At 46.1% G+C, this 21639-nt stretch overlaps 2 protein-coding genes across 3 annotated transcripts in view; one reads left to right on the forward strand and one right to left on the reverse strand.

Annotated features, from left to right (window-relative positions):
• Positions 1-387: 387 nt before the first annotated feature.
• On the forward strand, positions 388-4193 carry ckma (creatine kinase, muscle a). The gene is made up of 8 exons (XM_074611199.1): positions 388-511; positions 1772-1979; positions 2126-2280; positions 2498-2630; positions 2876-3047; positions 3163-3286; positions 3372-3561; positions 3689-4193. Exons 2-8 carry the CDS (start codon positions 1787-1789, stop codon positions 3865-3867), a joined length of 1146 nt encoding a protein of 381 aa, XP_074467300.1. The 5' UTR covers positions 388-511; positions 1772-1786; the 3' UTR covers positions 3868-4193.
• Positions 4194-5420: 1227 nt separating this feature from the next.
• Positions 5421-21639, reverse strand: part of mark4a (MAP/microtubule affinity-regulating kinase 4a) — a 59361-nt gene continuing 43142 nt past the window's right edge. Inside the window, exons 13-18 of one of the 2 annotated variants that reach the window (XM_074612272.1) lie at positions 20142-20353; positions 19714-19817; positions 18917-19201; positions 12826-12908; positions 10043-10087; positions 9732-9941 (exon numbers count right to left, since the gene is read on the reverse strand). In XM_074612272.1, coding sequence (XP_074468373.1) covers positions 9877-9941; positions 10043-10087; positions 12826-12908; positions 18917-19201; positions 19714-19817; positions 20142-20353 — 794 coding nt within the window. In that variant the 3' untranslated portion in view covers positions 9732-9876. Of the gene's footprint in view, positions 9942-10042; positions 10088-12825; positions 12909-18916; positions 19202-19713; positions 19818-20141; positions 20354-21639 lie in introns of both variants that reach the window. The other variant, XM_074612271.1, reaches the window with a different exon arrangement.

A 21639-nucleotide genomic window follows, 5' to 3' on the forward strand; every position in this document is an offset into this window, starting at 1 on the left:
CCCTCCACCAACTGTGAACCATTCAGGATTAACATCATAACCAGATATCAGTCAGAGATAGATAGAGAATACTGACTCTTTCCAACCTTCACAACATGCTTGGCAAAAGTGAAGCTCAGCTTTTTTCAACCCCCCCCCCCCGACACACACACACACACACACACCACCCCTCACCCACCCTTGTGACCCCCCTCCCCTCTCAGATACTCTCTGGTGCTATGTATGGGCCATGGGTGGGTGAGGGGTGGTGTTGGGGGGGTACAGCTGCAGTACCCGTCTTGGATGACTGAGATGTAAATGCGTCCCTTTCATAAACTGTCCAGAGTATCAGTGCAGAGGATCCGGCCAATGAGGGCGCAGCAGGCACTAAAATGGACAAGCCAATGGCTGAGCGTCTGCCGGTATATATACAGGGAGCAAAGACCTCCAGAGTCGGGTGACCCTTATATTGGCTGTAGTGAACAGGATCTGATCCCCAGGATTGTTACCTCTGTTCTTGTCTGCTGTGAAGGTAAAGAAATATCACATTTGACTGTTTGGTGGAGTTTAAAGAAGGAGGAGCAGATATTTGGAGACATGCGGATTCGGAGAACCATTCAAAGATTTAGAACGGAGAGAACGTGACTGTGTTTGGCTGATGAAGGGTTAGGGACTCAAAGTCTGTGGTGAAATCAGGATAAATGCACAACAACTCCAAGATGTTTGAGGGTTAGGATTAGTTTGAATGTTTGAATCCATATGACGCATTCTGGGAAAAAAAGAGACCTACTGGGTATCAGAGGTCATTGCATTTAGTCAGATAATGTTATGAAATGAAAATACGCATGAACATGATGCTTTAGCGTAGCGGTAGCTGCATTGCTTGTTGCATTAACTTGTATCACTACATATATGGACGCTCTCATTGGGACGCTAATTTATGTGGACAGGTGCTTCACAGTTGGAGACGTGTCAGAGACCGCCGGAAGGCTCCGGATGTCAAGTAACTGATTCTAGCCGTTTAAGAGTCACATTTTTAAGATGGCCTTTTGGGCTTTAAGCTCTTAGCAAAGTGATAACTGCATCAAAAATGATGACCAAAATGCTCCATTACACGCCGCTGCAGATTGCATTTCGTGTGATGTCACAAGTGCATCATTGCATTGGTCTGTTTTTCTTCATGTGATCAGCCGATCAAAGCGAGATGAAACAGGTAACATGTATAGATAATGAGAAGCAAATAGATCTTGTTGGACTGTGGTGGAGCGTCAGCAGCTGGTCAGACGGCGGTCAGGAGATCAGCATAGTGACAACGTTAAGTGTTTGAACCTGCAGGGTGTGCAGTGATACGGAGTGTGATAGAAAGAAGGTGCAGAGTGGACACGTATGTAAAACAGGACCCGCACAGACGTCTTCATGTGTCAACGTGTAAATTGGAGAACTTGGGTTTGATGCGTGTGCCGAGAGCATTAAAGTGATACTTGTATATGCGGAGGACATTTTAAAGAAATGGTATACAGTTAGATGTGCTGATGCTAAAAATACCCACCCAGGCGACGCGGTCTCCTCCCCCAGCTCTATTTTCAACTGGACATCTGAGCCGTCGAGAATTGAGTGACACTTGTTACCAGGATTCCTCTGCCGACACCACTTATACTCTGCAGCTGTCTCGCAGAATATCTCATAGCTCTAAAAGATGTTTTGGGGATATTCAGATCACCTTCACAGACAGTGTTAGAGTCTCTGCTGAAGTTTGCTCATCCTGTGTTTTATTTTTATTTTATCTTTGCAGTGTCAGAAAGCAATCATGCCTTTCGGAAACACCCACAACAACTTCAAACTCAACTACAAAGTTGAGGATGAGTTCCCAGACCTGTCCAAGCACAACAACCATATGGCCAAGATCCTGACCAAGGAGCTGTATGGCAAGATTAGGGACAGGCAGACACCCAGTGGCTACACCCTGGATGACGTCATCCAGACTGGTGTCGACAACCCCGGTGAGACACTGACACACTAAACCATTCAGACACGTAGCTCTACTAACTGAAACAAAACTGCACGTTTGTTGGACATAAAATCAGCAAATTCTCAGATTCCCTCCCGTCTTCTAACTGCTGCTTTCCTATCGGGTCCCTGGCTCCAGGTCACCCCTTCATCATGACTGTTGGCTGCGTCGCTGGTGATGAGGAGTCCTACGATGTCTTCAAGGATCTGCTCGACCCCGTCATCTCCGACCGTCATAATGGATACAAGCCCACTGACAAGCACAAGACCGACCTGAACTTCGAGAACCTGAAGGTGCAGTAGCCCAGTTTTTAAGAAAGAGCAGAAAGCACGATGGTTCATTAAGGAAAGACTCTTGGAGTAAAATAAGAGTTTCAGACGTGAAACCAAACACGTTGGATAATTTCATTGATTTTCACACCTTCAGCGAGACAAATGGAGCAGAGATGAAGCCCAGCGTCCTACGTCCGTGGCCTCTGTCTCACTATGTAATTTATCATTTTGTCTTAAGGGTGGAGACGACCTGGACCCCAACTACGTTCTGTCCAGCCGTGTTCGTACCGGCCGCAGCATCAAGGGATTCACCCTGCCCCCCCACAACAGCCGTGGGGAGCGCAGAGCCATTGAGAAGCTGTCCGTTGAGGGTAAGTTATTAATAGTTTGAGTCCATAAGTATGCAAAGGGTTGGGCAGTAAGCTGGGCCTCAAACAGAAGGAAAGTGTCCTTGAAGGATACGAGGTAGAAACACACTCTTCTGCTTGTTCATTTAATGCTAAATCAGTAAATGGTCATGTTAAATGACAGAAGAAACTCAGCTCAGCATGTCCTGTTGAGATCTATCGCAGAAGAACTTCAATCAGTCCTAACTGTACGTGTGTCTCTGATTCAGCTCTGACCAGCCTGGACGGCGAGTTCAAGGGAAAGTACTACCCCCTGAAGTCCATGACTGATGCCGAGCAGGAGCAGCTGATCACTGACCACTTCCTGTTTGACAAGCCCGTCTCTCCCCTGCTGACCTGCGCTGGCATGGCCCGTGACTGGCCCGACGGCAGAGGCATCATGTGAGTATGACCAATAACTGTCAGCAGGCCCATTGTGGGTTCACACTTTCATTATGTTTCTGCATCACCTGTATGTTTCGCCGTATGCTGATCCCTTGAATCCATCTCCATCCAGGCACAACGACAACAAGACCTTCCTGGTCTGGGTGAACGAGGAGGATCACCTGCGTGTCATCTCCATGCAGCCAGGCGGCAACATGAGGGAGGTCTTCAGGCGTTTCTGCGTCGGCCTGCAGAAGGTAAATAAAACGATCCTAGTCGAGAGCGAAAGCGGCGTGGATCACTGCTGGATGTTCCTCTGACTTCCTTATTTTCATCTCCCAGATCGAGGAGATCTTCAAGAAGCACAACCACGGCTTCATGTGGAACGAGCATCTTGGCTACATCCTGACCTGCCCCTCCAACCTCGGTACCGGCCTGCGTGGTGGCGTGCACGTCAAGCTGCCCAAGCTGAGCACACACGCCAAGTTCGAAGAGATCCTCACCAGGCTGCGTCTGCAGAAGCGTGGCACAGGTGCGAATATATGTCCTCTCTTTAGCTTGTGGGATCTGCCTGGCGGGTCCCTGAAGATCTCTGTTGAGATTCTACAGAGCTGAAAGGTGTGATGTGTAATCTGTCCCTCGTCCCTTGTCCTCTTTAGGTGGTGTGGACACCGCCTCCGTGGGTGGCGTGTTCGACATCTCCAACGCTGACCGTCTGGGCTCCTCCGAGGTGTACCAGGTCCAGCTGGTGGTTGATGGTGTGAAGCTCATGGTGGAGATGGAGAAGAAGCTGGAGAAGGGAGAGGCCATCGACAGCATGATCCCCGCACAGAAGTAAAGAGGGACAATCTTCTGTTTATCTCGTGACCATTCATGTGCAATCGAGCCAGCTGACGGGCGTGCCGAGGAAACTCACCAAGAGACTCTTGACTCTGCACACCTCTTTTTTTTCTTCCTTCCAGCTTTTTTTTCTTCTTTCCTCCGCCCTTTGTTCTTTTTTTTCGAGTTCTCCTGTGTTGGTTGGTAACATCCTGGGATCAGCCTCCACTGAGCCGGGCTCGCCTGGCAGACGTGGCATCACCTACTTTTTCTTATGAAAAGTAATGATTATTGAAGCTGTTGGTATACTGCTCAATAAAAAAGTACCCCATGAAAAATGCACAATTTTGATGTTTTGTGTTGCAGCCAGAGGAACTGAAAATAACAAAGTCTAATCTCCACATATTAACGGTCCCATACTGTAGAAGGGGACATGTCTTTTTTCAGGTTTAGGTGCTATACTGTGAAATTATGAAAGAACAGAGGTGGAACTGGTGGAAATGCAGCTAAACTGCAGTTGACACCATAGATGTGTATATATAGATGTTGCTGCTATACGTCAGCGTCGCCACAGTCTTGGGGAGGTCAGGACTGGCCTGTAAACACATACAAGTGAACGGGGCAGCTGCCGTTTTTCAGGATAAAAATGACAACGTCGACATTTCTAAACCGATTTCAATGAGTCGTTATTATATTCAAGGATTTATGATCTACGAGGAGAAGAAGTGTATCAACGTTAGCGTAGCTTACAGTTAACGTTACTCTTCCAAAACCCAAGACATGACATCAGCTTTATCCTTTACGATATTAGACGCGTATATCGTACATTTCAAGTTTTAAACACAATGTTACGTGAGACATGAAGAACATTAGCTTAGCTAACAATAATAAACACTAGCTAGCTCTTATATCTGATGACCTACGGAAGCAAACGTTTTGTAAAGATGTAACTTAAACTTGGGCCGTGGTGGCCTGAAGGTTAGAGAAGCGAGCTCTCTCCCTCATTACCGCCACTGAGGTGCCCTTGAGCAAGGTCCTTAACCCCAACCGCTCCAGTGGAGCTCAGTGGCCAACAGATCAGTCGGAGGTTGTACTGGGCAGCTTCCAGGTGTGAATGTGTGAATGTGATCAGGGCGTTCCTGAAAACGAGAGCATCGCTCTCAGTGAACCAAAGGTTTTTGTGGGGGGAATCTAACCTACAGTACTTCACCGTAGATTATACACGCTTGAATATAAAGACCACTCATTGAAATCGGTTGCGAATATAGACGTTACTTTATCCAGAAGAACGGCAGCTCCCCCGTTCACTTGTATGTGTTTACAGGCTCGTCCTGACCTGCCCAAGATGGCGGCGACGCTGGGTTAGGGTTAGGGCGACTGCGAAGGCGGTGACAGACGGACCAATCAGAGCAGGAGTGGGGGGGCTTAAAGAGACAGACAGGGAATACAGGGAACATTACAGCATGTAAACATCTCACTTTCAACACTCACCTTGTTAGATGATCAACAGCTTTTGACCAATATTCAGATTGTGTGACAGCAAGACGCCAAAATGAAGGAAAAAAACCCCGCCAACATCAGTGAATTTTATTAATCTTCAGCTCCGTGTTCTCCTTATAAACCACAACCACTCCATCTCAGTTTACAGTTAGTCTCTGAGGGGAGGAATTAAACAGCAGAGCAGTGTAAAATTACTCATACAGGTCAAACTGTGTGTGTTCTTCGGTCTCTTCTTCGTGATAACATCGACTGTTTCCAGCGTATGTTAAATACTGAGCCCACTGGGGTCCTAATACTGTACCATCCACCATCTAAACCTTTGAGCAGGTACACACACGTTTACTCAACAATCAGCTCAACAAAATCTTTTCAAGAATTTTTCACAGTAGATTCCACCTTAAGACAATGTTCATCCATCTTATACTAAGAGTGAGTTGTTTTACACTAACTTATTTGCTTTTTCGCCCATTTCACCTCAATAATTTCAACCGAGAGGCTTCGCAAACAACCCGATTCATATTCAGGAGACAGTGACGTGACATTTCTATGGCTTGAATGCAACCCAGGGCTTTCATCATGTCAGGGACTCGGAGTAAATTCAAGTTAAAGTCCAACCAAACTGCACAATTTATTCCTTGTGTCCTCGCTGGATCTACAACTGAACATTTTTCTTACACACTTGTATACGTTGTGGTACATTTCATGGCATGTCTAAGTAGTTGGAGTGTACTGAACCTATCCTCTATCAAACAAGGTGGAGTGAAGTCACTGTGTTTCACCCAAGCTGTCCTGTTTGTTTTAGTGAACGGGGACGGACCCGGTGCCACATTTAGCACCAGTTCTTTATATCAATTCATGTCCAAAAAACGACCGTGTCTGCGTTTCACAAAGCTTCCGATCCTAAGGTGTGCATCATGTTTCATTTTTTCCCCTAAAACCCAAACTCTGAAGTCATGCAGGATTGCAGGTTGGTTTAGTTCCCCATTGTCACTGACAGAATCTGCTTTAAACTAGAATTACTTCCCTTGCTCTAGCTATAAATAAACCTTGAGCTCTAAGATATATACTATATTCATATATTTTATATACAGCCATCAAATGACTGATATAAATCCTGTTTTTGTTTTTTTAAAATGATATTATTCTAAAAAATAAATAAAGTACCTGTGCAAATATCCACAAATTGAAGTGTTTCACATTTAAGACATTGGCGCCCTCCAGTGGCTAGTTCTGGGTATTACCTGTACAGGTACACTGGAAGGAGCTGATTCAAGTCAAAGCAAAGTGCATTGAGGTCTATATTACCTAATGCTAATATACACCACAATGAGAAACGTCCAGGGAGAGGACAAGGACAGACTCCTGGTGTCCACATTGGTGTCTGCTTCTCACCCCGAGGGGGAGGACGGGTCAACGCCGGCCTCCCCTCGTTGGGCGCCATGAAACAGCGCTCGCCAAACGGGACCGAGAGGATGATGTCATACGTGGGTCTACGGCGGGAGAGTGAGGATGATGTCATACGTGGGTCTACGGCGGGAGAGTGAGGATGATGTCATACGTGGGTCTACGGCGGGAGAGTGAGGATGATGTCATACGTGGGTCTACGGCGGGAGAGTGAGGATGATGTCATACGTTGGTCTACGGCGGGAGAGTGAGGATGATGTCATACGTTGGTCTACGGCGTGAGAGTGAGGATGATGTCATACGTGGGTCTACGGCGGGAGAGTGAGGATGATGTCATACGTTGGTCTACGGTGGGAGAGTGAGGATGATGTCATACGTTGGTCTACGGCGTGAGAGTGAGGATGATGTCATACGTTGGTCTACGGCGTGAGAGTGAGGATGATGTCATACGTGGGTCTACGGCGGGAGAGTGAGGATGATGTCATACGTTGGTCTACGGCGGGAGAGTGAGGATGATGTCATACGTTGGTCTACGGCGTGAGAGTGAGGATGATGTCATACGTTGGTCTACGGCGGGAGAGTGAGGATGATGTCATACGTTGGTCTACGGCGTGAGAGTGAGGATGATGCCATACGTTGGTCTACGGCGTGAGAGTGAGGATGATGTCATACGTTGGTCTACGGCGGGAGAGTGAGGATGATGTCATACGTTGGTCTACGGCGTGAGAGTGAGGATGATGTCATACGTTGGTCTACGGCGTGAGAGTGAGGATGATGTCATACGTTGGTCTACGGCGGGAGAGTGAGGATGATGTCATACGTTGGTCTACGGTGGGAGAGTGACGATGATGTCATACGTTGGTCTACGGCGGGAGAGTGACGATGGCGGCGGACGGAGTGTTTCAGGGTCTCAAACGAAGAGCTGAGGAAATCCAAACGCTCGTTGGGACGTTAGAAAGGAAAAGTCGGTCGTACGTACGAAGGTGGCGGACGGGGTCGAGGTCGGCGTCCCTGTTGAATGTAGGGAGTCGGGGGGGTTTATGATGGGGGTGTTTTTGGGGTCACCATGAGCAAAGCCACAACTGAGAGATAGTATTAACAGTAAATCAGCAGCCAAACAACATGATCTCTGTAGCCTACGTAAATATCACAGTACGGTATTCACTAAAAACAGGGAGGGAGGACAGAAAGCTTCCTCTCTTCTCTCTCTCTCTCTTTTGATTTTATTTTACATTAAATATGCACTGTATGAAGGCGCTGGGGGTTGTTCACTTTAAAGGCAACTGGACTAACAAGAAGAAAACACTGTGCACGCTGCCTTCATCGTGCCTTTCCAGATTCAGAACACCCCCCCCACAGTCATCAGTAATGGACAGACCAGTTTATAGACAGGGTGGACATTTAGAAGTGCATGTTTGTCTCTGTGTGTGTGAAGGTGAGAGTGTAATCGGAGAGGGTGTTTCCCGGCAACACGCTGAGATGATGGCTGAGGTGAGATCACATGGCACACAATAGAACAGCAAATAAACCAAACCTACGGTTACTCAGCGGTGGGACGACGGCGACATTTCAAGGTTTGTGCGACGACGCCACGTTTTGTTTGTCTCTGCTGTCTTCAGTCTAGTGCTTTAGAAGAAGGTAAAGGGATGAAACGGGGCGGGAAATCCAAAATGCTTTGAACAAGTTTAACTGACGACGACCAGCGCTGACAAACATGGAATCCAGCCAACCAGAGAGCAGCATGTGTGCACGTAGAGCCGGCAGAGGAAAGGGATTACTATGACGACAACAACGGTATGAAACCTTAATAATATTGAACCAAATCAGCTGTATTGATTTCATCTTGTATGCATAATAATTTAGTTTAATAAACATGATCTACATTTAGACTTTGTGCAGAGAAACTGATGTGACTGAGAGGCGGTTCATGAAGCGGAAGATGTCACATCTCAAGCCTCTGATTGGCTGTTTCAGAGGCCCGTCAACGCTGCTCCCACTGACCTTAATCCAGTGCAGTCGTCACTGCTGTATGTACAGCAACCAGAGCAACGCAACCCTGAACCTGATCACTGAGTCGGACCAGATCCACGTTAGTGTCCCCGGGTGATGACAGTCAGCAGATAAGCATCGGTGAGGGGGGGGGGGGGGGGCGTTAAGGTGACACATATATATATATATATATATATATATATATAAGAAGAGTTTAAAAATAAAGGACTGGCTGGTCGATGACGTCCGGTACACGAAGAGATGATGTTAGTGGTGACGGTGACGGTGATGTCGGGTAGAAACAATGATCAGAGCAATAAATACCAAAATAAAGAGTCATTATGGCTAGAGGAGCAATAAAAAAGATTCTACTAGACTCCGTCTGATCCAGGTCTGATCCAGGTCTGATCCAGGTCTGATCCAGGTCCGGATCCAGGTCCAGATCCAGGTCTGATCCAGGTCTGATCCAGGTCTGATCCAGGTCCGGATCCAGGTCCAGATCCAGGTCTGATCCAGGTCTGATCCAGGTCTGATCCAGGTCCGGGGGGTGCAGTCGCTCAGCGAAGACGTCGGCTGAGCTGGGGGGGGTGATTGGGTGGAGGAGGGGGGGGGGGGGGGGCTTTACGGGTCCGGTGTGTGTGTGTGTGTGTGTGTGCAGGGGGGTAGTCATGTAAGAGACAGAAGGAGAAGTCTTGTCTCTCGGGTCCAGACCCCTTGCTGCCGCCTCGCTGATATTTTTTTCTTCAATTATTTCCACCCCCTCCACCCTCCCGCCTCCCTTTGCACACACACATCAACACACACACACACACACACACACACACACACACACACACACTCAAACACACACTCAAACACTCCGTTCAAAGTTCAAGGTCCTTAGAGATTTGGGTGGCAATGTCCCGAAAAGCTAGCGGCGTCCCCCAGAGTCGCGTGTAGCGCACTCCGTTAGAAGTCTCGGAGGTGCCCGTGGAAAGGTGGCACACCTCGGCCTCGAAAGCCACGCGGCCCCCCGCCGCGCCGTGGGTGCAGGAGAGCAGAAAGGGGCCGGCATGGTGGACCTGGCAGCCGCATCCGAGCGCCGCCTCCCGCAGAGCCAGAACCACCTCCGCAGGGTCCCGCCGCCCGCCGCCTCTCAGATCCCGGCCACGTCCGATGGTCCGGGGCTCGGACGCTTTTTGATACCCAGGTAGATGGCAACTGGGAGAGAAAGAGCGAGAGAGAGAGGAGGGATGTCTCTACTTGTCTCATAAACACAGAAATCATCTATCTTTCCAAGCAGCTGGAACACCTGCACTCACCTTGTGACCGCAAATCTCCTGATTCCCTCAGATTCATTTGTGACCCTGCAGGACAAACAGAGTAGAGTTAGTGAGAGGTAACCCAGCGACTGACCCACAACCCTCAGACGAGACGGCGTTCAGACAGTCAGACCAAGCAGGCAACAACAACAAGCACGTGATGTGCACGACGGGGAGTCCTCACCTCGTCCGGTTCCTCATAACCTTTAAGGCATGCAGATATAAATGCAGTCCTTCTGTTCATGACCAGGGGTCAGCAACCTTTGCTATCAAAAACAAATCTGTCTGGAGCCGCTAACCCTTTAATCCCTGTGATGAAGGTAACAGTTTATAGTCTGAGTATATAGTAGATCAGTCTGATGCAGTGAGGGCCAGAGAGACTATGTACTACGGAGTATTAGGACCACATTGAGGGAGAACACGTCTGAGATTTACACAGTAAAGTCAGAATATTATGAGAAAAAAGAAAATAACACATAAAATGACTACTTTATAATATTATGACTTTATTCTCTAAATCTCAGATTGATTTGTTTTCCTCAATGTGGCCCTAATACCGTACCGTCGTACCGTCGTACCGTCGTACCATAGACCTACAACAACGAGAAATAAAAATGAAAATGTAAACACAGAACAGTTATTTCCATTTATAATAGTCCACATGGAGAGGAGCTGAAGATCCACTGGAGAGGAGCAACGATCCACTGGAGAGGAACTAAAGATCTACTGGAGAGGAGCTGAAGATCCACTGGAGAGGAACTAAAGATCCACTGGAGAGGAGCTGAAGATCCACTGGAGAGGAACTAAAGATCTACTGGAGAGGAGCTGAAGATCCACTGGAGAGGAACTAAAGATCTACTGGAGAGGAGCTGAAGATCCACTGGAGAGGAACTAAAGATCCACTGGAGAGGAACTAAAGATCTACTGGAGAGGAGCAAAGATCCACTGGAGAGGAGCTGAAGATCTACTGGAGAGGAGCTGAAGATCTACTGGAGAGGAACTAAAGATCTACTGGAGAGGAACTAAAGATCCACTGGAGAGGAACTAAAGATCTACTGGAGAGGAGCTGAAGATCCACTGGAGAGGAACTGAAGATCCACTGGAGAGGAACTGAAGATCTACTGGAGAGGAACTAAAGATCCACTGGAGAGGAACTAAAGATCTACTGGAGAGGAGCTGAAGATCCACTGGAGAGGAACTGAAGATCCACTGGAGAGGAACTAAAGATCTACTGGAGAGGAGCTGAAGATCTACTGGAGAGGAACTAAAGATCTACTGGAGAGGAACTAAAGATCTACTGGAGAGGAACTAAAGATCTACTGGAGAGGAACTAAAGATCTACTGGAGAGGAGCTGAAGATCCACTGGAGAGGAACTAAAGATCCACTGGAGAGGAGCTGAAGATCCACTGGAGAGGAACTAAAGATCTACTGGAGAGGAGCTGAAGATCCACTGGAGAGGAACTAAAGATCTACTGGAGAGGAGCTGAAGATCCACTGGAGAGGAACTAAAGATCCACTGGAGAGGAACTAAAGATCTACTGGAGAGGAGCAAAGATCCACTGGAGAGGAGCTGAAGATCTACTGGAGAGGAGCTGAAGATCTACTGGAGAGGAGCTGAAGATCTACTGGAGAGGAACTAAAGATCTACTGGAGAGGAGCTGAAGATCCACTGGAGAGGAACTAAAGATCTACTGGAGAGGAGCTGAAGATCCACTGGAGAGGAACTAAAGATCCACTGGAGAGGAACTAAAGATCTACTGGAGAGGAGCAAAGATCCACTGGAGAGGAGCTGAAGATCTACTGGAGAGGAACTAAAGATCTACTGGAGAGGAGCAAAGATCCACTGGAGAGGAGCTGAAGATCTACTGGAGAGGAGCTGAAGATCTACTGGAGAGGAGCTGAAGATCTACTGGAGAGGAACTAAAGATCTACTGGAGAGGAGCTGAAGATCCACTGGAGAGGAACTAAAGATCTACTGGAGAGGAGCTGAAGATCCACTGGAGAGGAACTAAAGATCCACTGGAGAGGAACTAAAGATCTACTGGAGAGGAGCAAAGATCCACTGGAGAGGAGCTGAAGATCTACTGGAGAGGAACTAAAGATCTACTGGAGAGGAACTAAAGATCCACTGGAGAGGAACTAAAGATCTACTGGAGAGGAGCTGAATATCCACTGGAGAGGAACTGAATATCCACTGGAGAGGAACTGAAGATCCACTGGAGAGGAACTAAAGATCTACTGGAGAGGAACTAAAGATCTACTGGAGAGGAGCTGAAGAGCTGCAGGTTTCTGACCCCTGTTCTAAAGACACTAAACATTCCTGTTCCATCCAACAACACATGGAATAAACATTTAGTGGCTTTCAACCATCGACCACAAACACAAGTTGAAAACATGAAACACCGTTTCTAAGGGTCATAAAGGACTCGTTGTCATGACACTGACCCTGAAACGGACCATGCGTCTGTGGGACCACCACGGTATGAAGACGATTAACAAGTCATGCAGACGAGCACTAATTCATAGATGGAGGGATGGAGAGCTCATGCAGACGGATGGAGCGGCACAGGCAGACGAGGAAGAAGACAGAGAGAGAAGACAGAGACGGAGACGGAGATAGAGACAGAGATGGAGACAGAGACAGAGATAGAGACAGAGATAGAGACAGAGATAGAGATGGAGAGAGAAGACGGAGACAGAGACAGAGTCAGAGACGGAGACAGAGATAGAGTCAGAGATAGAGACGGAGAAAGAAGACAGAGACAGAGTCATGGGAACTTACTAACTGTTTTTGATCCTTGTGGAAGAGTACAACCCGAGACTGATTTGTTTGAGCCCTGGCGCTTGGACGGGTCAAGGTTGACCCTGATGACGGTGGGGGGGGGCACAACGAGATAAAGAGAGAAAAGAGGGAATACGGGTAAGAGAAAGAGAGAGAGAGAGAGAGAGAGAGAGAGAGAGAGAGAGAGAGAGGGAGTGGGGGGGGGGATAAGAGAGAATATATTGAATCACAGCAGAGCCAGTGGTGGAGAAGAGCGCAGCAGGAACTGATTGGCGAGGATAAAGCTGAGGTTTGATAAGATTAGACATGTGTGATTATGACGACTGGGAGGGGGGGCGGAGGATAATCCGGGGCCACAGACGGGCTCGCCAAAAGGCCTCGGTGAATAACAACGTTCTGATCCACAGGCTGCGCTCCAGCTGACAGGAAGGACTTCACAACAACAACAACAACAACAACAACAACAACGCTGCATCATCTCATATGTTAATGTAAATACACACAAAGTCACACATTGTTCAAAACACAGCTACTGCAGTTAATCTATCCAGTATATCAGGAACAGCTACTGCAGTTAATCTATCCAGTATATAAGGAACAGCTACTGCAGTTAATCTATCCAGTATATAAGGAACAGCTACTGCAGTTAATCTATCCAGTATATCAGGAACAGCTAATGCAGTTAATCTATCCAGTATATCAGGAACAGCTACTGCAGTTAATCTATCCAGTATATAAGGAACAGCTACTGCAGTTAATCTATCCAGTATATAAGGAACAGCTACTGCAGTTAATCTATCCAGTATATCAGGAACAGCTAATGCAGTTAATCTATCCAGTATATCAGGAACAGCTAATGCAGTTAATCTATCCAGTATATAAGGAACAGCTACTGCAGTTAATCTATCCAGTATATAAGGAACAGCTACTGCAGTTAATCTATCCAGTATATCAGGAACAGCTAATGCAGTTAATCTATCCAGTATATCAGGAACAGCTACTGCAGTTAATCTATCCAGTATATAAGGAACAGCTACTGCAGTTAATCTATCCAGTATATAAGGAACAGCTACTGCAGTTAATCTATCCAGTATATTAGGAACAGCTACTGCAGTTAATCTATCCAGTATATTAGGAACAGCTACTGCAGTTAATCTATCCAGTATATAAGGAACAGCTACTGCAGTTAATCTATCCAGTATATTAGGAACAACTACTGCAGTTAATCTATCCAGTATATAAGGAACAGCTAATGCAGTTAATCTATCCAGTATATCAGGAACAGCTACTGCAGTTAATCTATCCAGTATATAAGGAACAGCTACTGCAGTTAATCTATCCAGTATATTAGGAACAGCTAATGCAGTTAATCTATCCAGTATATCAGGAACAGCTACTGCAGTTAATCTATCCAGTATATAAGGAACAGCTACTGCAGTTAATCTATCCAGTATATTAGGAACAGCTACTGCAGTTAATCTATCCAGTATATTAGGAACAGCTAATGCAGTTAATCTATCCAGTATATAAGGAACAGCTAATGCAGTTAATCTATCCAGTATATTAGGAACAGCTACTGCAGTTAATCTATCCAGTATATAAGGAACAGCTACTGCAGTTAATCTATCCAGTATATAAGGAACAGCTACTGCAGTTAATCTATCCAGTATATAAAGAACAGCTACTGCAGTTAATCTATCCAGTATATAAGGAACAGCTACTGCAGTTAATCTATCCAGTATATAAGGAACAGCTACTGCAGTTAATCTATCCAGTATATCAGGAACAGCTACTGCAGTTAATCTATCCAGTATATCAGGAACAGCTACTGCAGTTAATCTATCCAGTATATTAGGAACAGCTACTGCAGTTAATCTATCCAGTATATTAGGAACAGCTACTGCAGTTAATCTATCCAGTATATAAGGAACAGCTACTGCAGTTAATCTATCCAGTATATAAGGAACAGCTACTGCAGTTAATCTATCCAGTATATTAGGAACAGCTACTGCAGTTAATCTATCCAGTATATTAGGAACAGCTACTGCAGTTAATCTATCCAGTATATAAGGAACAGCTACTGCAGTTAATCTATCCAGTATATAAGGAACAGCTAATGCAGTTAATCTATCCAGTATATAAGGAACAGCTACTGCAGTTAATCTATCCAGTATATCAGGAACAGCTAATGCAGTTAATCTATCCAGTATATCAGGAACAGCTAATGCAGTTAATCTATCCAGTATATAAGGAACAGCTAATGCAGTTAATCTATCCAGTATATAAGGAACAGCTAATGCAGTTAATTTATCCAGTATATCAGGAACAGCTAATGCAGTTAATCTATCCAGTATATCAGGAACAGCTAATGCAGTTAATCTATCCAGTATATCAGGAACAGCTACTGCAGTTAATCTATCCAGTATATTAGGAACAGCTACTGCAGTTAATCTATCCAGTATATAAGGAACAGCTACTGCAGTTAATCTATCCAGTATATAAGGAACAGCTACTGCAGTTAATCTATCCAGTATATAAGGAACAGCTACTGCAGTTAATCTATCCAGTATATAAGGAACAGCTAATGCAGTTAATCTATCCAGTATATTAGGAACAGCTAATGCAGTTAATCTATCCAGTATATCAGGAACAGCTACTGCAGTTAATCTATCCAGTATATTAGGAACAGCTACTGCAGTTAATCTATCCAGTATATTAGGAACAGCTACTGCAGTTAATCTATCCAGTATATAAGGAACAGCTACTGCAGTTAATCTATCCAGTATATCAGGAACAGCTACTGCAGTTAATCTATCCAGTATATCAGGAACAGCTACTGCAGTTAATCTATCCAGTATATAAGGAACAGCTACTGCAGTTAATCTATCCAGTATATAAGGAACAGCTAATGCAGTTAATCTATCCAGTATATAAGGAACAGCTACTGCAGTTAATCTATCCAGTATATCAGGAACAGCTAATGCAGTTAATCTATCCAGTATATTAGGAACAGCTACTGCAGTTAATCTATCCAGTATATCAGGAACAGCTAATGCAGTTAATCTATCCAGTATATTAGGAACAGCTACTGCAGTTAATCTATCCAGTATATTAGGAACAGCTAATGCAGTTAATCTATCCAGTATATTAGGAACAGCTACTGCAGTTAATCTATCCAGTATATCAGGAACAGCTAATGCAGTTAATCTATCCAGTATATTAGGAACAGCTACTGCAGTTAATCTATCCAGTATATTAGGAACAGCTACTGCAGTTAATCTATCCAGTATATTAGGAACAGCTAATGCAGTTAATCTATTCAGTATATTAGGAACAGCTACTGCAGTTAATCTATCCAGTATATCAGGAACAGCTAATGCAGTTAATCTATCCAGTATATTAGGAACAGCTACTGCAGTTAATCTATCCAGTATATCAGGAACAGCTACTGCAGTTAATCTATCCAGTATATTAGGAACAGCTACTGCAGTTAATCTATCCAGTATATCAGGAACAGCTAATGCAGTTAATCTATCCAGTATATTAGGAACAGCTACTGCAGTTAATCTATCCAGTATATAAGGAACAGCTAATGCAGTTAATCTATCCAGTATATTAGGAACAGCTACTGCAGTTAATCTATCCAGTATATCAGGAACAGCTACTGCAGTTAATCTATCCAGTATATTAGGAACAGCTACTGCAGTTAATCTATCCAGTATATCAGGAACAGCTATTGCAGTTAATCTATCCAGTATATTAGGAACAGCTACTGCAGTTAATCTATCCAGTATATTAGGAACAGCTAATGCAGTTAATCTATCCAGTATATTAGGAACAGCTACTGCAGTTAATCTATCCAGTATATCAGGAACAGCTAATGCAGTTAATCTATCCAGTATATTAGGAACAGCTACTGCAGTTAATCTATCCAGTATATTAGGAACAGCTACTGCAGTTAATCTATCCAGTATATTAGGAACAGCTACTGCAGTTAATCTATCCAGTATATAAGGAACAGCTACTGCAGTTAATCTATCCAGTATATTAGGAACAGCTACTGCAGTTAATCTATCCAGTATATAAGGAACAGCTACTGCAGTTAATCTATCCAGTATATTAGGAACAGCTACTGCAGTTAATCTATCCAGTATATAAGGAACAGCTACTGCAGTTAATCTATCCAGTATATCAGGAACAGCTACTGCAGTTAATCTATCCAGTATATTAGGAACAGCTACTATACAGCGTCTGGGGAGCATTTTTAGGGGGCTGGTGCCTTGCTCAAGGGCACCTCGGCAGTTGCCAAGGTTGGAGGTGAAGTGGCATCTCTGCAACTACCAGTCCACACTCAATACTTGGTCTGTGTGGGGACTTGAACCCGCGATCCTCCGGTTTCCAAATCAACTCCTCATGGACTGAGCTGCTGCTGCCCGGATTTAATGTGAATCTCGTCTTCTAAAGACGGAATACACCGATCACATGATAACCACCTGCCTCATATTGAGTAGGTCCTCCTCCTGATCCGTGGAGGCATGGACTCCTCTAGACCTCTGAAGGTCTGACCCGTGGAGGCATGGACTCCTCTAGACCTCTGAAGGTCTGACCTGTGGAGGCATGGCCTCCTCTAGACCTCTGAAGGTCTGACCCGTGGAGGCATGGACTCCACTAGACCTCTGAAGGTCTGACCCGTGGAGGCATGGACTCCTCTAGACCTCTGAAGGTCTGACCCGTGGAAGCATGGACTCCTCTAGACCTCTGAAGGTCTGACCCGTGGAGGCATGGACTCCTCTAGACCTCTGAAGGTCTGACCTGTGGAGGCATGGCCTCCTCTAGACCTCTGAAGGTCTGACCCGTGGAGGCATGGACTCCACTAGACCTCTGAAGGTCTGACCCGTGGAGGCATTGACTCCTCTAGACCTCTGAAGGTCTGACCTGTGGAGGCATGGACTCCTCTAGACCTCTGAAGGTCTGCTGTGGTATCTGGCACCAAGCCATCAGCAGCAGATCCTTTAAGTCCTGTATAAGTTGTGAGGTGGGGCCTCCGTGGATCGGACTTGTTTGTCCAGAACATCCCACAGATGCTCCATTGGATTGAGATCTGGAGAATTTGGAGGCCGAGTCAACACCTCCAACTCATCGTCATCCACATGATGTAAAAGAAAACGTGATTCATCAGACCGGGCCACCTTCTTCCATCGCTCCGTGGTCCAGTTCTGATGCTCACGTGCCCATTGTAGAAGCTGTTGGTCGGTGGACACGGGTCAGCGTGGTCACCCTGACCGGTCCCCGTACCAACAAACTGCTCCTCACTGTGTGTTCTGACACCTTTCTATCAGAACCAGCATTAACTTGTTCAGCAGTTTGAGCTCCAGTAGCTCTTCTATTGGATCAGACAACACGGGCCAGCCTTCGCTCCCCACGTGCATCAATGAGCCTCGGGTCTGACCCTGTCGCCGGTTCACCGGTTCTCCTTCCTTGGACCACTTTTGGTAGGTCCTGACCACTGCAGACCGGGAACATCCCACAAGAGCTGCAGGTCTGGAGATGCTCTGACCCGGTCGTCTAGCCAGCACTATCTGGCCCTCGTCAAAGTCCCTCACATCCTTACGCTGGCCCTCCTTACACTGGCCCTCCTTACACTGGCCCTCCTTACGCTGGCCCTCCTTACACTGGCCCTCCCTACACTGGCCCTCCTTACACTGGCCCTCCTTACGCTGGCCCTCCTTACACTGGCCCTCCTTACGCTGGCCCTCCTTACACTGGCCCTCCTTACACTGGCCCTCCTTACACTGGCCCTCCTTACGCTGGCCCATTTTTTCTGCTTCCAACACAAAGTTCAACATGTTCACTTGCTGTCTAATATACCCCCCCACTGCCAGGTGCCATGGTAACCAGATAATCAATGTTATTCTCTTCACCTGTCGGTGGTCTGAATGTTATGGCTGATCGGTGTAGGTTCGCTAGGCTAGCTGTTTCCCCTGCTTCCAGTCTTCATGCTAAGCTAACAGCTGTAGCTTCATATCTAATGCTCAGACATGAGAGCGGTATCCATCTCGTGACATGTGACATGTGGCGTTCATCTACATACCTGCGAGTGAGTTTGGAGGTCAGCTTGGTGAAGAGGTTGGAGGTTGCCCTGGTGCGGGCGTGGGGCAGGGGGCTGGCGTCGTGGTGGGACAATGTGGGTGAAGTGGGCGGGGCCGAGTAGACCGGGGGCCCGCGGTCCCTCAGCTGTCCCCCGTGAAAGGTGCTGCGGATGGTGGAGCCTCGGGTCAGGCGGCATCGGTCCGAAGAGGAAGAGGAGGAGGCGGCTCCGGCGCCAGAGATGCTGAGCGTGGAGGGAGACGCTACAGGCAAGCGGTGGCCCAGAGAGCTGCAGGGAAGGAAAGGAATGATCGTAAACTCGCCACCATTATCTTGTTTGCTGAAATCTATTTACTTTGTTTAAATGAGCTCCACATGGTAGAAGTATTCACAATTTAATTGGATAAAAACCCTTTAAATTAAAAATGGACTTCTGTCTTTAAGCTCCGTTGGCTTCTAGTGATTTACAGCTACGTTCGCTGTCTGATGGGAGAAATACGTCCAGGTCTGTCTCATTTTGAAGACGTGAGCATGTTGGTAGAACTGTAGAAACTGAACCGGCAAGATTCCAAGACACAAAACGTACCGGGAAGTTCTATTTCAGACTTTCACACATCCTCCGAACTAACACCAGAGAACTGCTCCCTCTTAGAGTAAATATCTTCAGGCTAAATGACTGGAGCACCCATCTTACACCTTCCTTTTGAAGTTAATGTTTGATTTTAGCTGATACAGATCCAGAGGATACGTGGCTCCATCACATAGTACCTATTAAAGATCTGAACTGACACACAGCGGTACCTGTTGTCTTTGCCGTTCTGCAGAAGAGAGTGTCTGTCGGCGCCCGAGCGGTCCGTGCACACGTATGTGTTCCTGCGTGTCATGGCGCTTCCAGGGATGTTATTCTACAGAGAGGAGGATCATTTAGCTTTAACAGTGTGTAGTGGACGTGGTTCCACTGAATATCACAGTGTCAACGTCAGTATACATGAGGACTATGTTAAACAGTGTCACTGTTACTAACTACCAGAGGTGCTAGAGCACTCAAGTAGAAGTACTGTTCCTTTGCAAAAAAGAGTGAAGTAAAAGTAGTGATCAAATAACATTAGAGAAAATAAAATTAGAGAGCTAAAAACAAAAGTCTGAGAAGCTCTCTCGGCCCTTTTTTTCTCTGACTTCCAAATGGACGTCCTCCTCCTCTCTACCTGAGGAGGACGCCGCTCATTTACCGTGGTTGCGGTCATGTCTTTGCGGCGGTCTGGGATCTCAGACTTGTTGGGGTTGTTGGCACTGCTGACCATGGGGCTGGAGGGGGGGAGGCTGTGGCTCCCCATCACGCTACAGCTGGCCTTACGCGAAGGCATCCGTCCCTCCCGCAGCTCACGCTCACCCGTGCTAGTGGGGCTCCGTTTGGGGTGCATGACGGGCATGGAAGGCCCGCCTTTGTTGTGGAGGACAGCAGAGCAGAGACACATAGAGACTCGTATAAGGAATATTCTGCATGGACAGCACAGTGGGTTATACAAGGTACATCCGGCCACGAGGGCGTGCCACATGGCTCCGTATTAGGTCCACTTTTATTTACTATCTATGGGTCAAAACGTGTCAGATGCTAATTTTCATTTCTATGCTGTCAACTCTGCAAAATGCTTTTAATGTCGTCCAAAATACCAGACTAACTGAAACCTGTTCTTAATGCGGATAACACCAAACTCATATTCCCTCAAGGTCACTGTTGATGCAAGATATAGCTGACCACAAGGGCGTGCCACAGGGCTCTGCATTAGGTCCACTTTTATTTACTATTTATATAAATAATTTGGGTCAACACGTTTCTATGCTGATGACACTGTTATATACTGTGCGTCACCTCTTGTGCAGGAAACTGAATCCTTGCAAAATGCTTTGAATGTGCTGAATCTTGTTCTTAATGCGGACGAGACCAAACTCATGTTCCCTCAACTTAGAGGTTGTAAACTCTTATAAATATCTCGGTATTTTGATTGATGACCTCACTTTCAAGCCACATGTGCAGAACCTGGTGAAAAGCTGAGGCTAAAAGTAGGTTTTTATTTTCTGGCATAAGTAGTGTTTTTCTTTTAAAGTAAAAAAGCGACTTGTTGCCGCCACTTCGTACGGTTGACACAGCTTACCGTGCTTCTCTCTCTGAGGTTCATTACCGATTGTAAAGTTATTCTCTCGGGTGGGATGGCCTGCCCTGGCCACCCAGAGGCTCTGTCAATGGTACAACTTTATATATAAATCTACTCCCATACAACCTACTGTATGTGTCCTCATCACACAGAAAAGGGACGGACAATACTCTCTGCATCTCAGGACTTCTTACGGACACTGGAAAAGGGGCTTTAGTGTATTCTGCACCCTCGGCACAGACTACATTGCAGAATGATTGAAACTCAGTGAGTTGGTCTCGTTGAATGCTTTTAAATCCAAAATGAAAGAATTAGAAGGACATTCTTTAAGATGTGAATGTTTTTAAATTCACCTGGCTGTGTTATTTGATTTGTTTGTCTTCCTTTGTGTTTTCTGTCTGTAATTGAATGTATTTAAATGCTGCTGCTGGACATCGGCCAGGTCGACCTTGAATAAGAGATTCTTAATCTCAATGAGTTTCACCTGGTGAAATAAAGGTTAAAAATAAATAAATGCAATACCCCCTCCGTAGGATATCTGTAAATCCTCCAGTGCATATAATGTTTCTTTGCT

This window comes from Sebastes fasciatus, chromosome 16, assembly GCF_043250625.1.
Source record: "Sebastes fasciatus isolate fSebFas1 chromosome 16, fSebFas1.pri, whole genome shotgun sequence".
In the NCBI taxonomy this organism is placed as follows: Eukaryota; Metazoa; Chordata; class Actinopteri; order Perciformes; family Sebastidae; genus Sebastes; species Sebastes fasciatus.